This window comes from Mus pahari, chromosome 2 (assembly GCF_900095145.1).
Source record: "Mus pahari chromosome 2, PAHARI_EIJ_v1.1, whole genome shotgun sequence".
In the NCBI taxonomy this organism is placed as follows: domain Eukaryota; kingdom Metazoa; phylum Chordata; class Mammalia; order Rodentia; family Muridae; genus Mus; species Mus pahari.
Window position 1 is genome coordinate 152,455,076 of NC_034591.1, and position 17,537 is coordinate 152,472,612.

General features: G+C 43.6%; 1 protein-coding gene across 5 annotated transcripts in view; it reads right to left on the reverse strand.

Moving 5' to 3' along the window:
• Eps8 (epidermal growth factor receptor pathway substrate 8) overlaps positions 1 to 17,537 on the reverse strand; it is a 165,881-nt gene that overhangs the window by 24,643 nt on the left and 123,701 nt on the right. For all 5 annotated transcript variants that reach the window (XM_021189969.1, XM_021189967.2, XM_029534910.1 and 2 more), the window contains 6 exons: positions 15,300 to 15,426; positions 12,938 to 13,026; positions 12,523 to 12,597; positions 10,419 to 10,567; positions 7,392 to 7,572; positions 3,730 to 3,863 (listed from right to left, as the gene is read on the reverse strand). In XM_021189969.1, coding sequence (XP_021045628.1) covers positions 3,730 to 3,863; positions 7,392 to 7,572; positions 10,419 to 10,567; positions 12,523 to 12,597; positions 12,938 to 13,026; positions 15,300 to 15,426 — 755 coding nt within the window. The remainder of the gene's footprint in view (positions 1 to 3,729; positions 3,864 to 7,391; positions 7,573 to 10,418; positions 10,568 to 12,522; positions 12,598 to 12,937; positions 13,027 to 15,299; positions 15,427 to 17,537) is intronic.

A 17,537-nucleotide genomic window follows, 5' to 3' on the forward strand; every position in this document is an offset into this window, starting at 1 on the left:
AATAATAAAAAATAATAAATAAAAAATTATAATCTAATTATAATCACTGATGCATGGGCTCCATTTTTAGAAAAGATATTTTCTTTAAAAAAACAAATGCCACTTCTAATAATCAGCATTAGCAGATTTAACAAAGTATTTGACATTACTTTTTTACACTGTATAATGAAATGTCAAGCATTAAAGAGTATTCATATTTCCTTCATCTCTGGCACAATGGTTCAACAGTAAAATGGTAACACAGAGTCTGAATGATCCTGTTCCCCGACCTCCTCCAATCCCGTTTCTACATCTCATAAATCTCTATGAAAAAAAAATCAATAGACTGAGACTAAAGATGGTCATCCACCCAGGTCCTCTGGCATGGCGAGTCATACCTGGGCCAGCTACAGAAACAGGCCAGCCCTGTTACAGGCCTGCAGAATGAGGCCTGGGCTCTCATTCCATCAGACACAGGGACTACGACAAAGGAAGACCTTTAAGTTGTGCCAACTACCAGCTGTTTTCAGTATATTAAAATAAAAATAAAATTATGGTCACTAATCATTATACATTATACATGCTTGGTTTGGTTCTTAAGATAAGGTCTCAAACTCTAATACAGGGTGGTGTAGAATTCACTACATAGCCCAGAACTGTCTCGAACTCGTTGGGACCCTCTTGTCTCAGACTCCTGATTGCTGAGATTACAGGTATGAACCACAACACCTAGCTTATGCTACTAATATGCTATGGAATAATCATAGTTTAAAGCCAGTTAAATTCTCAGATTCTACATTCCTTCTCTGCTGTGATAGCTCTGTTGTTAGCTAGCTTATAGATTTATATTATATTAAGAATCTATTTGGGGGATTAAAGAGATCTGCCTATCCCAAAAGTTAAGAAAATAGTAATTTCCACTCTTTACCCTTTCTTTTCCCTGTTTCTCTCTTCGGTAATCTGCAGAACCACCACAGATAAGGGGAGAGTAGATTGTATTCTAAGAAAGAACAGAAAATGTCCCGCAACTATCTGGGTCTACCTGAATCAGTATATTAACAAGCTCTAGCCAACCATGGCAGTGCATACAGGGAGACAGCAGCTACAGAGGGGTCGAAATAGACCACATAAAGAACTCTATCCAAATGCCATTGCTCAGCTGGGATCAATATAAACTGGGATGGATGGACATGGTTAGGACCACTGATGTTCTATGTTGTGAAGAAAATATATCATTATTACAAAAGCCATCAGAAAATGCTGATCTGATGTGATACCCACAAGGACCCTGAATTACTGCTACAGTTATGATTAAACGTGATTGTTTCTACATGCAAGAAATGCAGTAGGTGCTGAGTGAGTATCTCTTATTTGGCCAAATCACCCATCATGCCACAAGGCTTGTTTGCCTTTGAAAGGCTGTACCTGACTAAGCTGGTGTGGCTGGTTAGGCAGGGAAACACTTAAGTTCCTGGTGCCTCTGCATCTGCTCAGTGGTTTCCTTATGTTTTTAATTTTGCTTTTGAGGCCAGATCTCCTTCTGTAGCCACAGCTGGTCTGAACTCATCGTGTATCCTACACCAGCCTTGAACTCGGGGCCATACTCAAAGGCAAATTTGGAATTCAATCATAATGTTAATCCTTAAAGTTCATACAATTCTTGTCTCTGTTGTAGATTTCTAAATTTACGTTGTGTTTCATTAATTTCCAATAAGAGCTCTACTTTAACTTTCTGAGTCAATCTTTAAAGATATGGTTGAGTGAATAAATCAAAGACACAGCCCCCCCTGCCCCCACCCTGCCCTGAGCCCATGAAGCTCACAAGGACGCTGAGTCATACCCCCACAGTCCAAGGCAGAGGCTAAACCATGGGTAACACTCTACCTTACAGACTCTGGGGACTGCAGTGTCAGACACAGTCGCTCAGCCATTCAAGGCACCAAATCTGTGCTTATTAAAGACTGATGGAGCTCAGTGCATGTGTACATGTAAGGCGAAACACACATAAATGCACATGTGTGTGCATGCTTATGGACATGGATATCTGGTGTTTTCATCTATCATCGCCCACTGTACATTTGAAGGGAGAGCTTCTCCCTGAAAGCAGAGCGCATCAGTTCCAGCTTGTCCTGGGGATTCCCTCTGTCTCCCAGATACTAGAGGTATAAGCGGCCTCCACGTCTACCCAGCTTTTATATGGGTTCTAAACATCGGAACCCCCTTCCCCACACTTGCAGGGCAAGTGCTTTATCCACTGAGCCACCTCCATATTCACTATTTTTTTTTAAATAATTAAGAATTGTTCATATGTTGGCAATTTTAAAATATATACTTCCCTGCTGACTTTTCTTTGAACTCAGTTTAATATGTTACACTCTATAACATCCAGGGACCAACCTCTGCTGTCCTTAACAAAGCTCCACCAATGTTTTTCAGACAGGGCATCATACATCCCAGGCTGGCCTTGAACTTCTGACCCTCTTGACCCACCTCCAAGTGCTTGAGTTCCAGGCACGTGCCCCTGGTGGTTTTCTGTGGTGCTGAGGATTAAACCTGGGACTTTATGCATGTTGGGCAAGCAAAGCAATGAACAGACTGAGCTCCATCCCAGCAGTACCTCAGATTCTAATGGAAAATAACACACGGAAGCTCCTTATGGAGGAAGAAATGCATCCTGGGACACCTTCCATCTCAAGTGGATATGTGTCCCTCTACTTCCCCTGGACTGCCTCTATTTAAACAGTTAATTATATGTAGGGCAAACACACACGTTCACACACACACACATGGATGGAGAGAGACCAAGAGAGGGACTGAGATAGAAAGAGAGTCCCACGCCATAGACCAGGCTAGCCAATCACACCCTACCTGTCCCTGAACTCACCACTCTCACACCTCAGTCAACCCAAGCACTGGGATAACAGGCGAATGCTGCCACACCTAATGACTCTAACAGTCTGTCTACAAGAGGGGTTACATTAGCTTTTATATTTTGTTTTTAGTCTTTGCTAGATGCAGAAAAGGTAGAAATTGTTTCTTTTCCAGGTTCCAGTGGGCTGGGACACTCTTTGAGGAAACTGTCATGGAAGTGAGTGTGGGTGAGTGACAGCCACAGCACGGGCACAGAGCTTAGTCCCTCCCTTCCAGTTTGTTTGAAGTAGGGTCTCTGGTCCCTCACTGCATACTAGGCTAGCTGGCCTTCTGGCTTCAAGGGATCCTATCTCCAGCTCTTATCTCACTGAAGGACCTCTGTGCTTACAGACAAGTGCTAAAGTAAGTTCTGGGAATCAAAACTTGGGGCCTTCATGCCCGGGGCAGCAAGCACTTTGTTCACTGAATCATGTCTTCAGCCAGGGGAGCTCTTCTGAGATTCTCTGGTGGGGACTAATGGAACAGCCAGCAAAGTTCAAAGACAGCTCCTTCCTCCTACTGTACAGACCACCGTCAGAAGTATCTTTTAAAATAGCAGAAGCCAGCCAGGGGGACTGGCACTGAGAATTACAGACTAGATGTCCCGACTCTCCTGCCTATCAAAACCAGGTCTGTGAGGAATGACAGACATCTTATCCAATGACAGACAGACAAAACCTTAGGAGAACAAAGCAATTCCCACCCTCTTCCCCACCTCCCGTCACCCCGAGCCACCTCCCATCACCCCGAGCCACCTCCCATCACCCCGAGCACCCTCCCGCTAGCCAGAGTCACCCCCAGCTACCCAGAGTACGCCACATGGCGCCTGTGGAGTGTTACCTATCTACATGGTGATTAGGAGTTGACTTGAAAGCCATGGCAGCCTCCCCGTGGTCCGCATGCGGTCCTCTGTGGTACATGCTGCTACTGAACGTATACCCATCGGCCGGAGGATAGTCGGACACACTGGAATGCTAGAAGACAGAAATACTTGGAGTGTCACCAAGTGGCTGCTGGCAGGAGTCCCCTGTCAGTCAACCAGAACCCTGCCCTAAACTGTCGCAGAATTGCTCATTGAGTTATTATGCGGATACAGGGTGGTTTGGTTTTGTTGTTAGCATACAGGGTAAATCTTAATTCTCAAAATCCTAGATATAAAACCAGGAAGATCTTTCCCGAAGGATTTCAACAATAAATGTTTTCAATCTTAGACAGACTATAAACACTGAACAATGGAATTAGAGGATGACCTTTAACCTTTGCTCCCTGTTTAAGGAACACATTTAACACTCCTATGAAGTTAGTATTATCATATTATCACATGAAAACTCTTTGCTTTTTATTATAAGAAAATCATATCACTCTACTTTTTTTTTTCATTTTAAAAAGTACCCCAAACACCATTTTAAAATTGTTACAAATGGCTGTACTGTTAATACTATAACAGGAAACAGATATACACAAAAAACTTTGACCTTGTTAGTCAAGAGTCCGGGAGAAGATAATTCTGTAACCAGATTTTTTTGCTGTGGTTGACACTATTATGATCTACTGGCTGCTCCCAAGGGAAACTTGTAGTAGGTGACCTTTGAGCATGGTGGCTTTAAAGGCATGGGGGCCACATGCTCAGATGGAAAACAACCAAAACAGCCTTCACATTGTTTCTGTATGTTAAAAAAGAAAAAAAAATGTGGGAGAGTGCGACGGATACTGAGGCAGGAGAATTTCCTGGAGTTTCTACTATTTCTGGGTTCACTGGGACAGCCTATCTGAACCTGGGAAGATTTGGGAAGCATCGAAGCTGAATAGTACAATGGCGAATTCTAACAGAAGGGTTGGTAGAAAGGAGGCTGACTTCATTCACAGACAACGTCTCCAGTGGGCCAGTGTGGATATCAAAATCCACAGTTAGATACCCACTTGGAATATACGTCGGGGAGCAGATCCTCACAAACACTTAGGGTCAGTCAGCTACACTAACCCTTCCCCGGGGAGTCAGGAGAGATGCTGAATTAAATTAGGTAATTAAAAAATATATATATATCAAAGTCTTGAGCAACTAGGACCAGAAACTCCAGGAGTCATCCCCACCTTTTGCCTGTTTCTTGGTCAGAACAGCTCCTGGCCAGGATGAAGTCACAGGTCCTGAGAATGACTGGACATGCCAAGGGGAAGGAGATAAGGAAGGAGGGTGACTAAGCGGTGACCACACAGCCTGCTGCAGGGTCAGAGGAGGCAGGGACGTTGATGGTGTTGCCCACACCCATCATTACCTACGCCTTTCGATTACAAACAAAGGCACCAGATCCTAAATTTGCTCAAGATGTGCTGCAAGTGCGTATATTCCAGTAGCAATAAAATATAATAAAGTCTCTCTCCCTGCTATGATCACATGACTCATGCACTTGAAGTCACCATCGTCTACGCTGTTCATGGAAGATCTCAACCTGGCACACAAGGCAGCCTTCCTTCCATTCCTGTAAGCCTCTGAATGGGCACTTAAATCATAAAATGGGAAACTTTTTTACAGCAGGAAAGTGACAGCTCATGACAAGGGAGAACCCTCAGTAATTCTTTTAAAATTACGTGTTCAGAGTAGACATACATAGGCACTGACAGCCCAGAATACACATCCCATACCCTCTTTAAACAGCACTGTGAAAGAATTCACAAAGGTGTGAATTTCCAAGGCGCAAATTACTAAGTGGTACATGTTCCAGCATAAGGTAAGAATACCACAGGACGGACAGTTTCATGACTTGAAAACAGCTGTAAGTAACTATGGCAACACCAAATGAACGGCCATTTCCTGTGTGCACGCATCAGTTCCTTCCCTAAACAGTGCGGCTGTTTTCTAAATGGGAGGAAAATTCAGAGTCACGAGGTCTGAACTGCCAACCGGAGACAGGGACATATGCACCTCAGCCAGTATGAGGTCACCATCATCGGACATTTAGAGGAAAGGCCAGGTGTGAAGTCTAGTCTTCCTTGTAAGGCAACCAGAGGGAAAACAGTCACATTCACAGAAAGAGAACTTCAAACAAGTACGTTAGTTAGTTTTAGTTACAAAGGCTCCGGATTGTAGCAGACTGCCTTTTATGGGTGTATGAGTACATGGATGTTGTTCTGGATTGTAGCAGACTGCCTTTTATGGGCATATGAGTATGTGGATGTTGCTGAGGTTGACATCAAGGCCTTCCTTCAGTGCTTCTACCTTTTTTTTTTTCCTTCTTCAGAGTTGCCCTCTGAATGAGAACCTCACTGTCTCAGAGTTGCCCTCTGAATGAGAACCTCACTGCCTAGCTCCAGGCATCAGCCTGCCTTCGCCTCCCCTGTTCTGGGATTTCAGGTGCACACTACCATGCCTGATTTTATCCTGATGGCTGGGTGATTAGAACTGGGTGATAGGTCCTCCTGCTTTGACACACAGGCTCTGTATGTGCTGAGCCATCTCTCCAGCCCACAGAGTACAGTACATTTTCTACATAGCATCACCCATCTAAGGGAACAATTTTAAGCAATTTAACTTACGGGTATGTTCTCCTTAAAAGTGGCCACTGTGCTGTGGTTTGCTAATGCCTTTCCTCCTATTGTGTCTGCCACGTTACAAACCCACGCATCAGAGACATTTTAAAGGGAGAATGAATGACCCAGACTTCAGAAGAACCAAGCCACCATTCCTTGCTGCCTTTTTACGCCAGTCTTCACCTGTGTGGTTATGTGTCCCCTGAGCATCCATCCCATTTGCAACTGGTTCAGTTTTAAACACTATTCAATTGACCTCTCCAAAAGGGTTTAAAACAACCCCCCCCCACAAAAAGTCATTTTAATGCACATGATAGCATACCCAATCTCATTCCTCTCATTTGCTCCGAAGACAGGGTTATACTCTAAAACTTAATCAATAACCGAAAGATAAAGTCCACGGTATGACCTTGTGCAGGCGCAACGCGGTTGTGGTCATTAGTTATCAGAAGACTGAAGGTCACACAAAGGTGGCTCCTCTACACACTTCAGAAGATCAGAACGGAAGAAGGGAGCAGGAGAGACTAGAAGCTGTAGCTACAGCATGGGGGGGGGGGAGACAGGAAGGTGGCAGAGAGGCAGAGAGCAGTAGAATTGAGGGAGGGAAGAATGATGGAAGGAAGGGTGGGGAGAGAAGACAGGAAGAGGAAGGAGGAGGGAGGGATCGCAGCACCATGAAAACATTGCTTAGAATCAGCAGGATCCTAAGAACTGTTTAGGGGAACTGCCTTGAGAGTCTAAAGATCTGAAGGTAAAACAGTTAGACAGTGCTTGTGGGCCAGCTCCTGACAGAGAAAAGGGACAGGGGAAGAGAAGCATCTCACTAGTGGTCAGAAACACAAGGAAGAACTGAGGGATAACTCGGGACAGCGGGAGGTGGGGACATCTAGTTCCTGGTTCTAGAACGTTCTTCAGGGAGTGCTGACCCCCACTGACTACTACGGCATCCACTGAGACCAGACGTGATGGATCCTTACCTCTGTGGACATCCTCTTGCTGTCCTGTTTGCGCTGGTGTTCTGCGTTGGCCACGGACTCAGCCAGCTGATACATGTCTTGCTCCGTGGGTGCACCCAGGAAGTTCAGCATTGGGGGCTCCCAGCCGTTGCGGAACCTCGGCACGTAAGGTGGGATGAACTGTTCTTTTGGCCACTCTGCTCTGGAGGGGAACGTCGAGTTTATATGTTAAATAATGTGTCCTCAGTCATGGTTCTCTTCTACCCAAAACAACTCTACTTCTCAGGAGAGGAGAGGAAACCCATTTATGCCCGTGGTCCAAACAAATAAACTGGAAGAGCGATTCCACCTGGCAGTATGACCGCAGATTCCAAGTTTCTCTGCGTGTGCTTAACTTTCCCTGAAGTCTGATGCACAGCATGGGTGTAGGATGTTTAATGTTTGTGCATGACAATAGAAAGGCAGTAAGTATGTAAAGTGTGGGGCATCTAAGAAACTCTCCAGTGTCCATCTCTCCCACAGTGAGGGATCTTTGAAAATAGAAACATCCAAGACCATTTTGAAGGTGCGTGACTTTCCAAAGCTACAAAGTTTCCCTAAAATGACGCAAATGACCAGTTTTATAAATCAAATGCACCAGCTTCATTGTCAGTAAGAAACATCAACTAATCTGTGGTCACAGTCAACACCCCACTCATCACCCAATGCCCTCAGGAGGCCGATTCACACTGCTCCTGGTCCCTCACAAGTCACCAGCCAACGCCCTTGAGAGGCCGGTCCACACAAGCTCTGGGCCCATCTCAAGGCGCAGAAGTGGCTGAGGCCGAGATCACAGTTTGCTTCCCACTGCATTCTTGTCCACACTTTCCACGGCTGACATATCCTGATGGGATGGGTCTGCTCTGAGGAAATGAAGCCTTTTATTCAAATGATCTGGTGCTTTCTCGAACCTTTTCCCTTTCATGTGTTTTTAAATCCCACACTTGTTACCTAATAGCCTTGATGTGGATCTGAAGTGACCGCGGCCTCGTGTTAAACGCTAGCTATATATTTCTTTTTGATGCAGCTATTTAAACTCTCATTAAATTTTCTGATTTTGTGATAGGGCTCAAAACAAAGTCACTGAATGCCCAGAGCACCTTTTGTATTCTGAGATGTGACAGGTTTAGTAAGCCTTATGGAAGGAAAAAACCCAGCCTAGGCTTGTCATAACATCACAACCACATAAATCTAACATTTTAAAACATATCTAAACCGCTTTAATACAGCATAAGATATAAAACAGGAGCCAGTGAGGTGGCTCAGAAGCTAAGAGCACTGGCTGTTCTTCCAGAAGACACAAGCTTAGGTCCTCACACCCACATGTAACTTCAGTTCCAGGAAATCCAATACCTTTTCCTGGCCTCTATGGGCACCAGGCAAGCCTGTGGTACATATACACACACAGGCACTCACATATAGACCTAAAATAAAACCTAACAAATCTTTTAAAGAAGATATAAATACCATAATAAAATATAGATTATGATCTAGTGATGCACAGGTATTATAATTAAGTATGCAAATAAATACAAATTGGATTTACAACATGAAAAATAGTATGTACCACTTTAAGGAATTTCAGACTACAAATTGTATTCTAACATACGCAGTAGCCAAAGTCCAGTGGGACTGCCTTGTGTGTATTTCAATATAAGCAAAAAGTGATAAATTGGTCCACATCTTTTAGACTAGCCCTCCGGGCAGACAAGGGCAAACTTCCAGAGACTAATTGGTAACTGGTCACTACACTGAATGATTTGTTCTGCACAGGAAAAGAGAAAGGTTTAGTCAAATAAAGTACGCTAAAAAGGCATCACATGAAGCTGGAAACTGCTGTACGAGGAGCCTGTCTTGGCAGGTGTCAGCTCTTGCAACGGTTTGTCCTTCTCCATCTCTTTATTGACAAACGATGACTCTAAATTTAGCCCCACATCTTTTTTTCCAGTGGGTGATAGTTCTTCCCCCAGAGAGGGCTGATTACTAAGGATCCTGTGCTGGACCATTTATAGCTACTTCTGCCATTGGCCATGGTAGACCTAACTAGCAGACAGTTGCAGGATCTCCTTAGCAAAAACCTATCTCAAAAGTTAGAGGAAGAGAGAAAGGTGGGGGAGGAGAACCTACGTTGGTCATTTTCCAGTGCCTTCGGAATCTGGGGCTTAGCTGGAGCCTTCCTAGCCAACCTGCTCTCCTCTCCTCGGGAGACCTCCTTTCCTCACCATTCCTCTTCCAGGCTTTCCACATGGACCCCCCCAGAGTCCCGCCCTTCTCCTGCAGCTCTGAACTCTCACTGTGGCTTGCCTTTTCTGCTTCTCTGTCAACTGCTGCTTGTTTACAGACACTCTACATATCCCACTGAAAGGCCACTGAGCAAGCGGATTATGAACCCTGACGCTGGAGTGTTGTCACGTAAGATATTGTGTGACTTTAGGTCAATGAGTTAACCATTTTGAGCCCTCTTTCTTCATCTGTGAAACAGAACTATCAACCCATCTCTATAAAATGCATGGGAGACCACGGAGCATGAACTGCGTGTTGGTGTGTGTGTGTGTGTGTGTGTGTGTGTGTGTGTGTGCCAATGGGGCAAGGTTTGCTTATGTCCCATTCCTTTCTTCTACACACAATATATTTCTTCTACTTGGCAACACGCTTTTAATTTTTATTTTTAAAATTATATTTATTTAGTCATCTCATGCGTGTGCGCCGAGGGGGTGGTACACATGCCATGGTGTGCATCTGGAGATCATAACACAACTATATTGAGTCAGATCTTTCCTTCTACCATGTGAGTCTCGGGGATTGAAACTCAGGTTGTCAGGCTTGGCAGCAAGCAACTTAACCTGCTGAGCCAACCTGACAGCAAGCTTTTCAGCAATATCAGGTTCTTCATTCCGTAACACATAGTTCTTCATGCAGAATCTTACATAAATGCCTTACTGTTTAGTGCAGCAGACAGGAGTGCTTAGAGCATCCCAGGTACTAAATGCTAAGCTCTCCAGTGCTCACCTCACTTTTATCCAACTCTCTCCCAGTGACATCCACAGCTTCCGTTCCTCTGCAGTGGTTGTGTAATTTAAGAAATCAACTGTGTCTTTTGTCAACAGTGGGCTGAGTACCGAACTGGCCAGTTCAGGGCCACCTGTTGCCTGGACCACCTGGGTGGAGAACAAATGTTTTTAGCAAGACAATGATTATTTGTATACTCTTGAAATTTATACACACACACACACAAAAATCAATTCCAAAACGAAGTGCTTTCATGTGTTCAAATTAAAATCTGATGTATAACATTATAGAATGAAAATGGCTTCTCAAACTGACTTATCCAGAATGAGGGTATATTAATAAATAAAGTTAATAGTTTAAGGACATCATAGCATCTACATACTGGCTATACACATCAATTATTTCCCAGTAAAATACTAATGGCAGTGTGGAAACCCCTTACTTGCTGACTTAACCATTTATTATTTTAAAAATATCAATTGCAAATGGCAAATCTATTATGCCAATATTGAAAACTGTGGGTCTAAACGGAACTCTTTGAAGGTGAGGGAAAGAAGCCTTCAGTCAGCAGCTCAGGCTATGCCTGTGAGGATTTATAAAAACCGAAAAGGACCTGAGGGGAGAGAGGGAGAGAGACAAGAGGGGAGGGAGAAGAGAGGGGAGGGAGAAGAGAAGAGAGGGAGAGAAGAGGAGGGGGGAGGGGCAGAGGAAAAGGAACAATGATAAGTGGTACCCCCATTCCCCAGAATTCAATTCTAGTATATTTCCTTGATTTGATATGGACAATTTATCGGTCAACGGGAAACAGGTGCACACTTTGATAAGCAAAACAATGACAAGCGTGTGTTAGACCAGGGCTCCACTTTCGCCTCTGAGGAGCCTTGTCCTGGCTGAGGAAGCCTCCTTATCTAGTAGCAGACAGGCTAGATAGATACTTTGTTACAATCTGGCCTGCTCAGAGACCTGTTGTACAAAGAAGGAGGGCTTGCTTTGTTCTTTTGGGTGGCTCTAGACTGAGACATCTCTCAGGTCAGGGGCTCTGAGGAGGCCATGCTGTTTTCTGCCTCTGTAAACACTGGATTTTCTAGTTCTCCTCCAGACCCTTCCTCCAGCACCCAGAGTCCAACGCAGGCGCTACATCTTTTGGGAATCCTACATGCCAGCATGATTCTAAAACAGGGTTTGCCTGGTACCTGCTGTTCTCAATCTACACAGTACTGACATACTACATGGGTACACCATAAAGCTTATTTTTCAATTTCCTTTGATGCCACTGACTTTAAATTGCAGGAGACGCATTTGGGGAATCTGAGAAGAAAACGAGATGCAAAGGTTGGGTGCCGACTCTTCTGCAAACAGAACAGCACGCTCCATTGTCTCTGTTTTGTTTTGCACTTTTGGATTTTTTTCAGACCAGTTCTCTCCTTGCAGTTTACAAGTTTTAACTTTCCATGGAGCCTGCTCTGTTCTCAAATTCACAGCAATCCACCTGCCTCAGCTTCCTGTGCTGGAAGTAACAGTGTGAGCCAACATGACAGGCTCGATTCTTTTTTGGCTCGCTGCTTTAGATTTCTGAAACAAGGTCTTACCACATAACTCAGGCTAGCCTGGAACTCACTCTTCTACTGCAGACTTGAGAGTGTCTGCAGACACAGGCATCACCATGCCCAGCTTTGGCACTGAACCTTTAACTTGCAGCCTTGTAAGCATTGGCAGGAAACACTCAGAGATGACAACAGGAGAGAAGGAGTAGAATGCTGTGCTCTTTGGGTTGGCAGAGGGGATATTACAGGCCATGATTTCCTATGAAGAAACTCTGCAGGCATGCACACACGCCTGTGCACCATGGCCATGTGGCACGACGAACTTGGAGAGGCTTGCAAGCGAAACACCCAACATTGTCTGCTAGCTCTGGATAAGCTGCTATTCTAATGGGTGCATACGTGTGCCATGTCCCCAGCCGTAACTTCACATTCAGAGGTAACAAGCATGCTACGAAAACCAGGACCCAGGTAAGGTAATCAAGGAAACAGACCTAAGTAATTCAGATCTTTGGATGGAAGATACTGAGAACGATTGCTTTGTCTCATTTATAAATGCTCACCATATTTAGTGGAGTAAACAAAAAATGAACCAGATCTGAAGCACTGGGGTTCTGGATATGGGACTTCAGCTTGGCCTGTGACAGAAAGAAAATAAATACGTCACCACAGCACAAGGGTGCATACTCAAAGAACAGTCCATTGCAGACACGGAAGGAGACTTCTTTCCTAACACTTCTCCTTAGAGAGGCTCCATCAGCATGGAGTGAATGCAGGGGAAGGGAGAGCCAAGAAATACAACTCTTTGTCACGCATGCCTTTCAATCTGAGGTTATCACGAAAGGCCAATCAAAACACACGCCCACAAATCCACAGGGACAACTGTATCTCTTAATTTAATTTTTTAAAGGAATATTTGGCTAGACTCTGATCTTTTCCATCTGTTTCTTCTACTATGTATCAATAAAGTACACCTACCAGAAGGTTGAATCCATGTTTAAACTTCTGGAAACAGTCAACAAATTCATCAGGAGGTGGCGGTTTTGCCCTCAGTGTTAAAACGCCCTCTAATGAAAAAAAAGAGCAGGGGTGGATGAGAACAGATTCACAAGGAAGTTTATTGATTGGGGGAGAAAAAAAACCACATTGGCGTCCACAACTGGAAGATTACTCCAGATGTAGACCTTTATCTAACACACCCCTTATTCCAATAAATTAAGAAGATCCTAAGTTTGAATGGATCCCTCTACTCTTAGACACTCCCAGTGACTCATTCAATTCTATAAATATGACTCGAAGCCTTCCTATGTTCCAGGAATTCTTGTGATCATTATAAAGGCTATAAAATTGAGTAAGTGACAAGCCCTGCTTTTAATGCCCCTGAAAAATAACAGAGGAAATGAATCAGACGTATAACAGGTGTAGCATTTAAGTGCTACGGCAGGAGAGTATACTGTTTGGGAAATGGGGAGCGTGAAAAGCAGAAAGTTTTGTCAGTAAACACTTTTGTCGTTGCTTTGTGTTGTGAGACAGGGTTTCTCTGCTCTCCCGGAATACACTCTGTAGATCTGTAGACCACATTGCTCTCAAACCCACAGAGATCAGCCTGCCTCTGCCTTGCATGCTGGGATTAAAGGCATGCACTGACAACTTTTAAGAACGGATTTGAACATTTCTGCCCACCTTCTCCCCCGTTTGTGGAAATAACATGATAAGATTAGAACAACACATGAAGTGACACAGACATGGGGTGTGCGCAAAACAAGCAACATAAACCCAGAGAAATGTTAGATTCAAGAGGAGACTTGGTTTAGATTGTAGGTGGCCTTGAATGTCAACGTAAGAAGTGACATTTCAATCGACAGTCCACAGAATTACTTGCACTTCGGGGCAGGAGTATGACGACTCCAACTTAGAACTCTCCCAAGGGTGTCCTATCGGCTGTGGCAATAACCACCTGTAACCCCACGACCTGAGAGGCGGAACCAGAAGGAGGTCAAGGTCATCCTTGGCTTTATAGCAACTTTGAGATCAGCTGTGAAAGACACTCTCTCAAAGGTTTGTTGATTGATTAACTGATTGATGGATAATTGATTGACTGGTTCTCCTTACAGTACAGAAGACTAGGGGATTAAAAACTGCTTTCAAGCTGGTTTGAAAATGATGACCATTTCCAGTAGATGCCAATTATGAGAATGGAAAAAAATCTGTACAGATGACATTGGGAAAATAAGTCAAAGTAGTTGTAAGCTCGAGAAAGAAGACAGAGGGTTTGGTTCTGAGCTTGGATAACCTGCAGGAGAGCACAGTCCCTCAAACAAACAGAAGAGGGGGCTTGACACACCACAGAACGCTTCACCTAGAATGCATGGAGGAGAAGAACATCGAAGCATCTACACCCAGGACAACACTGAAGGCCACACACTCTTACTATACAGACAGGAGCTACAGGAAGATTTGAAGTCAGCTCTAATGAACAAGACATGAGCAAACCATTCTTTTATATATTCAACTTGTGCCTTCTGCCAGAGGAAATATAAACACTACCCTTATGTTTATACTTTTATACATTTAGAGCCATTTGTTTTCATTTAGTATTATTATTTTTTGTGACAAGGTCTGATAGCCCAGGTTATCCTATATAACTAAGAATAATCCTCCTGCATCAGCTTGCTAAGTGCTGGGACTCCCGGCCCAGTTTCTAAGACATTTTTAACACTGGCAGTTCAGCACTACGCTTCAAAATTGCTTCTAGGTAACTCTGAATGTAAATGAACAATTTGGGGATTTGCAATATGATTCACATCCATCGGTAGTTTAAAATACTTAAATGAAAGAAGTCAATTTTTAATGTTAAAAAAGGTTCCATATTTACAATGAAAGAACTCTACGGAAAAGATCGGGGTTATGAGCGGAAACTTTTAAGTACTTGTGAAAACTGCAGACAGGTGGCTACCGCCCAATCTCGGAGTCACATGACTTAAAGGTATATCCAGCTTGAAACAAAATTCCAATGGTGCCCCAAACTATAGGGCCTTGGTCCAGGATCAGGGCTACACAGCTGGTTACTGGGACCAAAGCTCACCTAGCCCTGTCGTTCTCACAGCCCAAGAGTAAGGGACCTTACTCACCTGCAGTCTGACTGCTCAAGAGTAAGGAAGCCCCCGACCCACGCTCATGGTGGGTCTCAGAACCCCACTTGCTTGGGGTCCGACAGCCTTAGGGTAAGGAAACCCATTTATTCACAAGTCTAACAGCCTTAGAATGAGGAAACCCTTCTGTCCACCTGTGCCTGCCCACGCCTGCCCGTGCCCGCCCGCCTGCTCGCCCGTCGGCTCACCTCCAGGTCCTTTCCTTTTACTTTTCTTGCCTTTCTTCCTTTTAGAAAGCTCAGAAAATGCTTCGGCTGCTTTTTGGAGCTTGGTGATAAAAAACTCAATGTCATCCAAAATATGGTTTAAGATTTGCTGGAATTAGAAATAACAGAGCAAGATATAAAACAAAAGACAAAAGTAATTCTGTTCTAGCTGTTAGCTGGAAAGTTAAAGGAGAGAAGCTTTAGATGAGAAGAGAAAAATGACCACTTTTATGAAAACTTCATATAGATACAGATATGGATATAGATATAGTCTCATCTCTATTCCTTAAGCTTAATTTTGTTGCATTTTCAATGTTATCAGGGAAGCATTCGCAATATGTAATCAGTTATTAATTACTTTTAAATTGCTCTAATTTTCTCACAGTGTTCCCCACATGAAGCTGGGGGTGGGATTCAGAGTTACATTTTGTTAGAAGAGCACCGCGTATTTTTGTTTTGCACTTGCTTGTCCTGTCAAGGCTCTGACAAAGTTCCTGTGTACTCACTGTAGAGTGCCATAAGAAGATGAAGACCCCAGCCCATGTCCACACAAAGGCGTGGAGACAACCACACCACAGAGCAGAAGGAACAAGCGAAGGTATGCTGGAGACTTCAATTCGCTCTTACACTTCACTTTCAGCTTTCTCTAGTCTAAAACGAAGGGTTCTTCACATTATAAGACTATTAAGGAGGATTTGATAAACACTTCACTATAATATAGTGTGATATGAAAATTAAGCTCTAGGGCTGGAGGAGGAGAGATGGCTCGGTGGTAAGGAGCATACTCTGTGTCTATAGACATCTAAAACTCAGTCCCTAGCATCCAGGCTAGGTAGCTCGCATCCACCTACAACTCCAGCTTCAAGCACTCGGATACTGGATTCTGGCCTTGGCAGGCATCTGCACAGACAGACACATACATACATACATACATACACACACACACACACACACACACACACACACACACACACACGATTAAGAATGAAAACCTGGGGCTGGAGAGATGTCTCAGTGGTTAAGAGCACTGGCAATTCTTCCAGAGATCCTAAGTTCAATTCCCAGCAACCACATGGTGGTTCACAATCATCTGTAACAGGTTGCCCATTTTTAGTGTGTCTGAAGACAACTACAGTGTATTCAATATGAATTAAATTTTTTTTTTAAAAAAGGAACTATGCACATTCCTGATTTCAATATGCCTTTATTTTAAAAAATCTTTTAAAAATTAATTCTGAATGTCAGACTCCTTTTAGTGATTACTTTCAAAAGAACCTGGGAATGTTTATAGTTTAAAAGGTAAATAAATCACATATTTGAAATACAGTGGACATAGCCATTAACTGTCAATTAACGCTGCAAGTTAATTACTCTAAGGAAGTGACATTAAGTACAGAACTCCTCTTTATAAAAACATTAATAATATGTACATATTTATACTTTAAATTATCTCTTAACTTTTCCTTTTGATGTGTTCTAAAATATGTTTTTATTTTCACAAGGGCGTGGTGTGTGCGTGTGTGTGTGTATGTGAGTGTGTGTGTCCACATTTGCATGTCAGTAGGCACATGTGTGAACAGGTACATGCGGCTTCCCTTGCATGTTGGTGTATGTGCACGTGTGTACCTGTGCAGATCCAGTGCTGATGTCCAGAATCATCCTCTGTCCCTCTCCCAACTTCAATAATAAGGTAAAGATGCTTAATGAAACCTAGAACCTGCACCTATAACGGGTACCCTTCTACCTAGTGATGAGCTGCCGACACCCATCCACTCTAGGGATAGGAACTCCAGTCTTTAGGCTTTTGATGCAAGCCCTGCGGTCACTGAGCCATCTCCCCAGCCCTAAAATATCTTAATAAACCAAATGAACAAACATTAAAAAGACACCTCAACTATGAATCACAAAACATGAAAAAAAGCAAAAGCAGACCATTGGCTTTTCAGGTTCATTTCCCCTGTAAACTGGCCATGTTGCCAGGATTCTTTAAAAGATAACATCTAGCTAAATACTAGGAAGGAGGGATAAGTGGTTAAGGGGAAATTAAAAGAACATACTGAACACTGAGGAGGGAAAAATAAAAATTTTGGAGCCATTTTTGCCAATCCCTTTCATCTCAATGCCTTTGTTTCCCCTCCTCCTCCTCCTCCTCCTCCTCCTCCTCCTCCTCCTCCTCCTCTTCCTCCTTAAGTTTAATTTAATTTTATTTCATATTTTTAA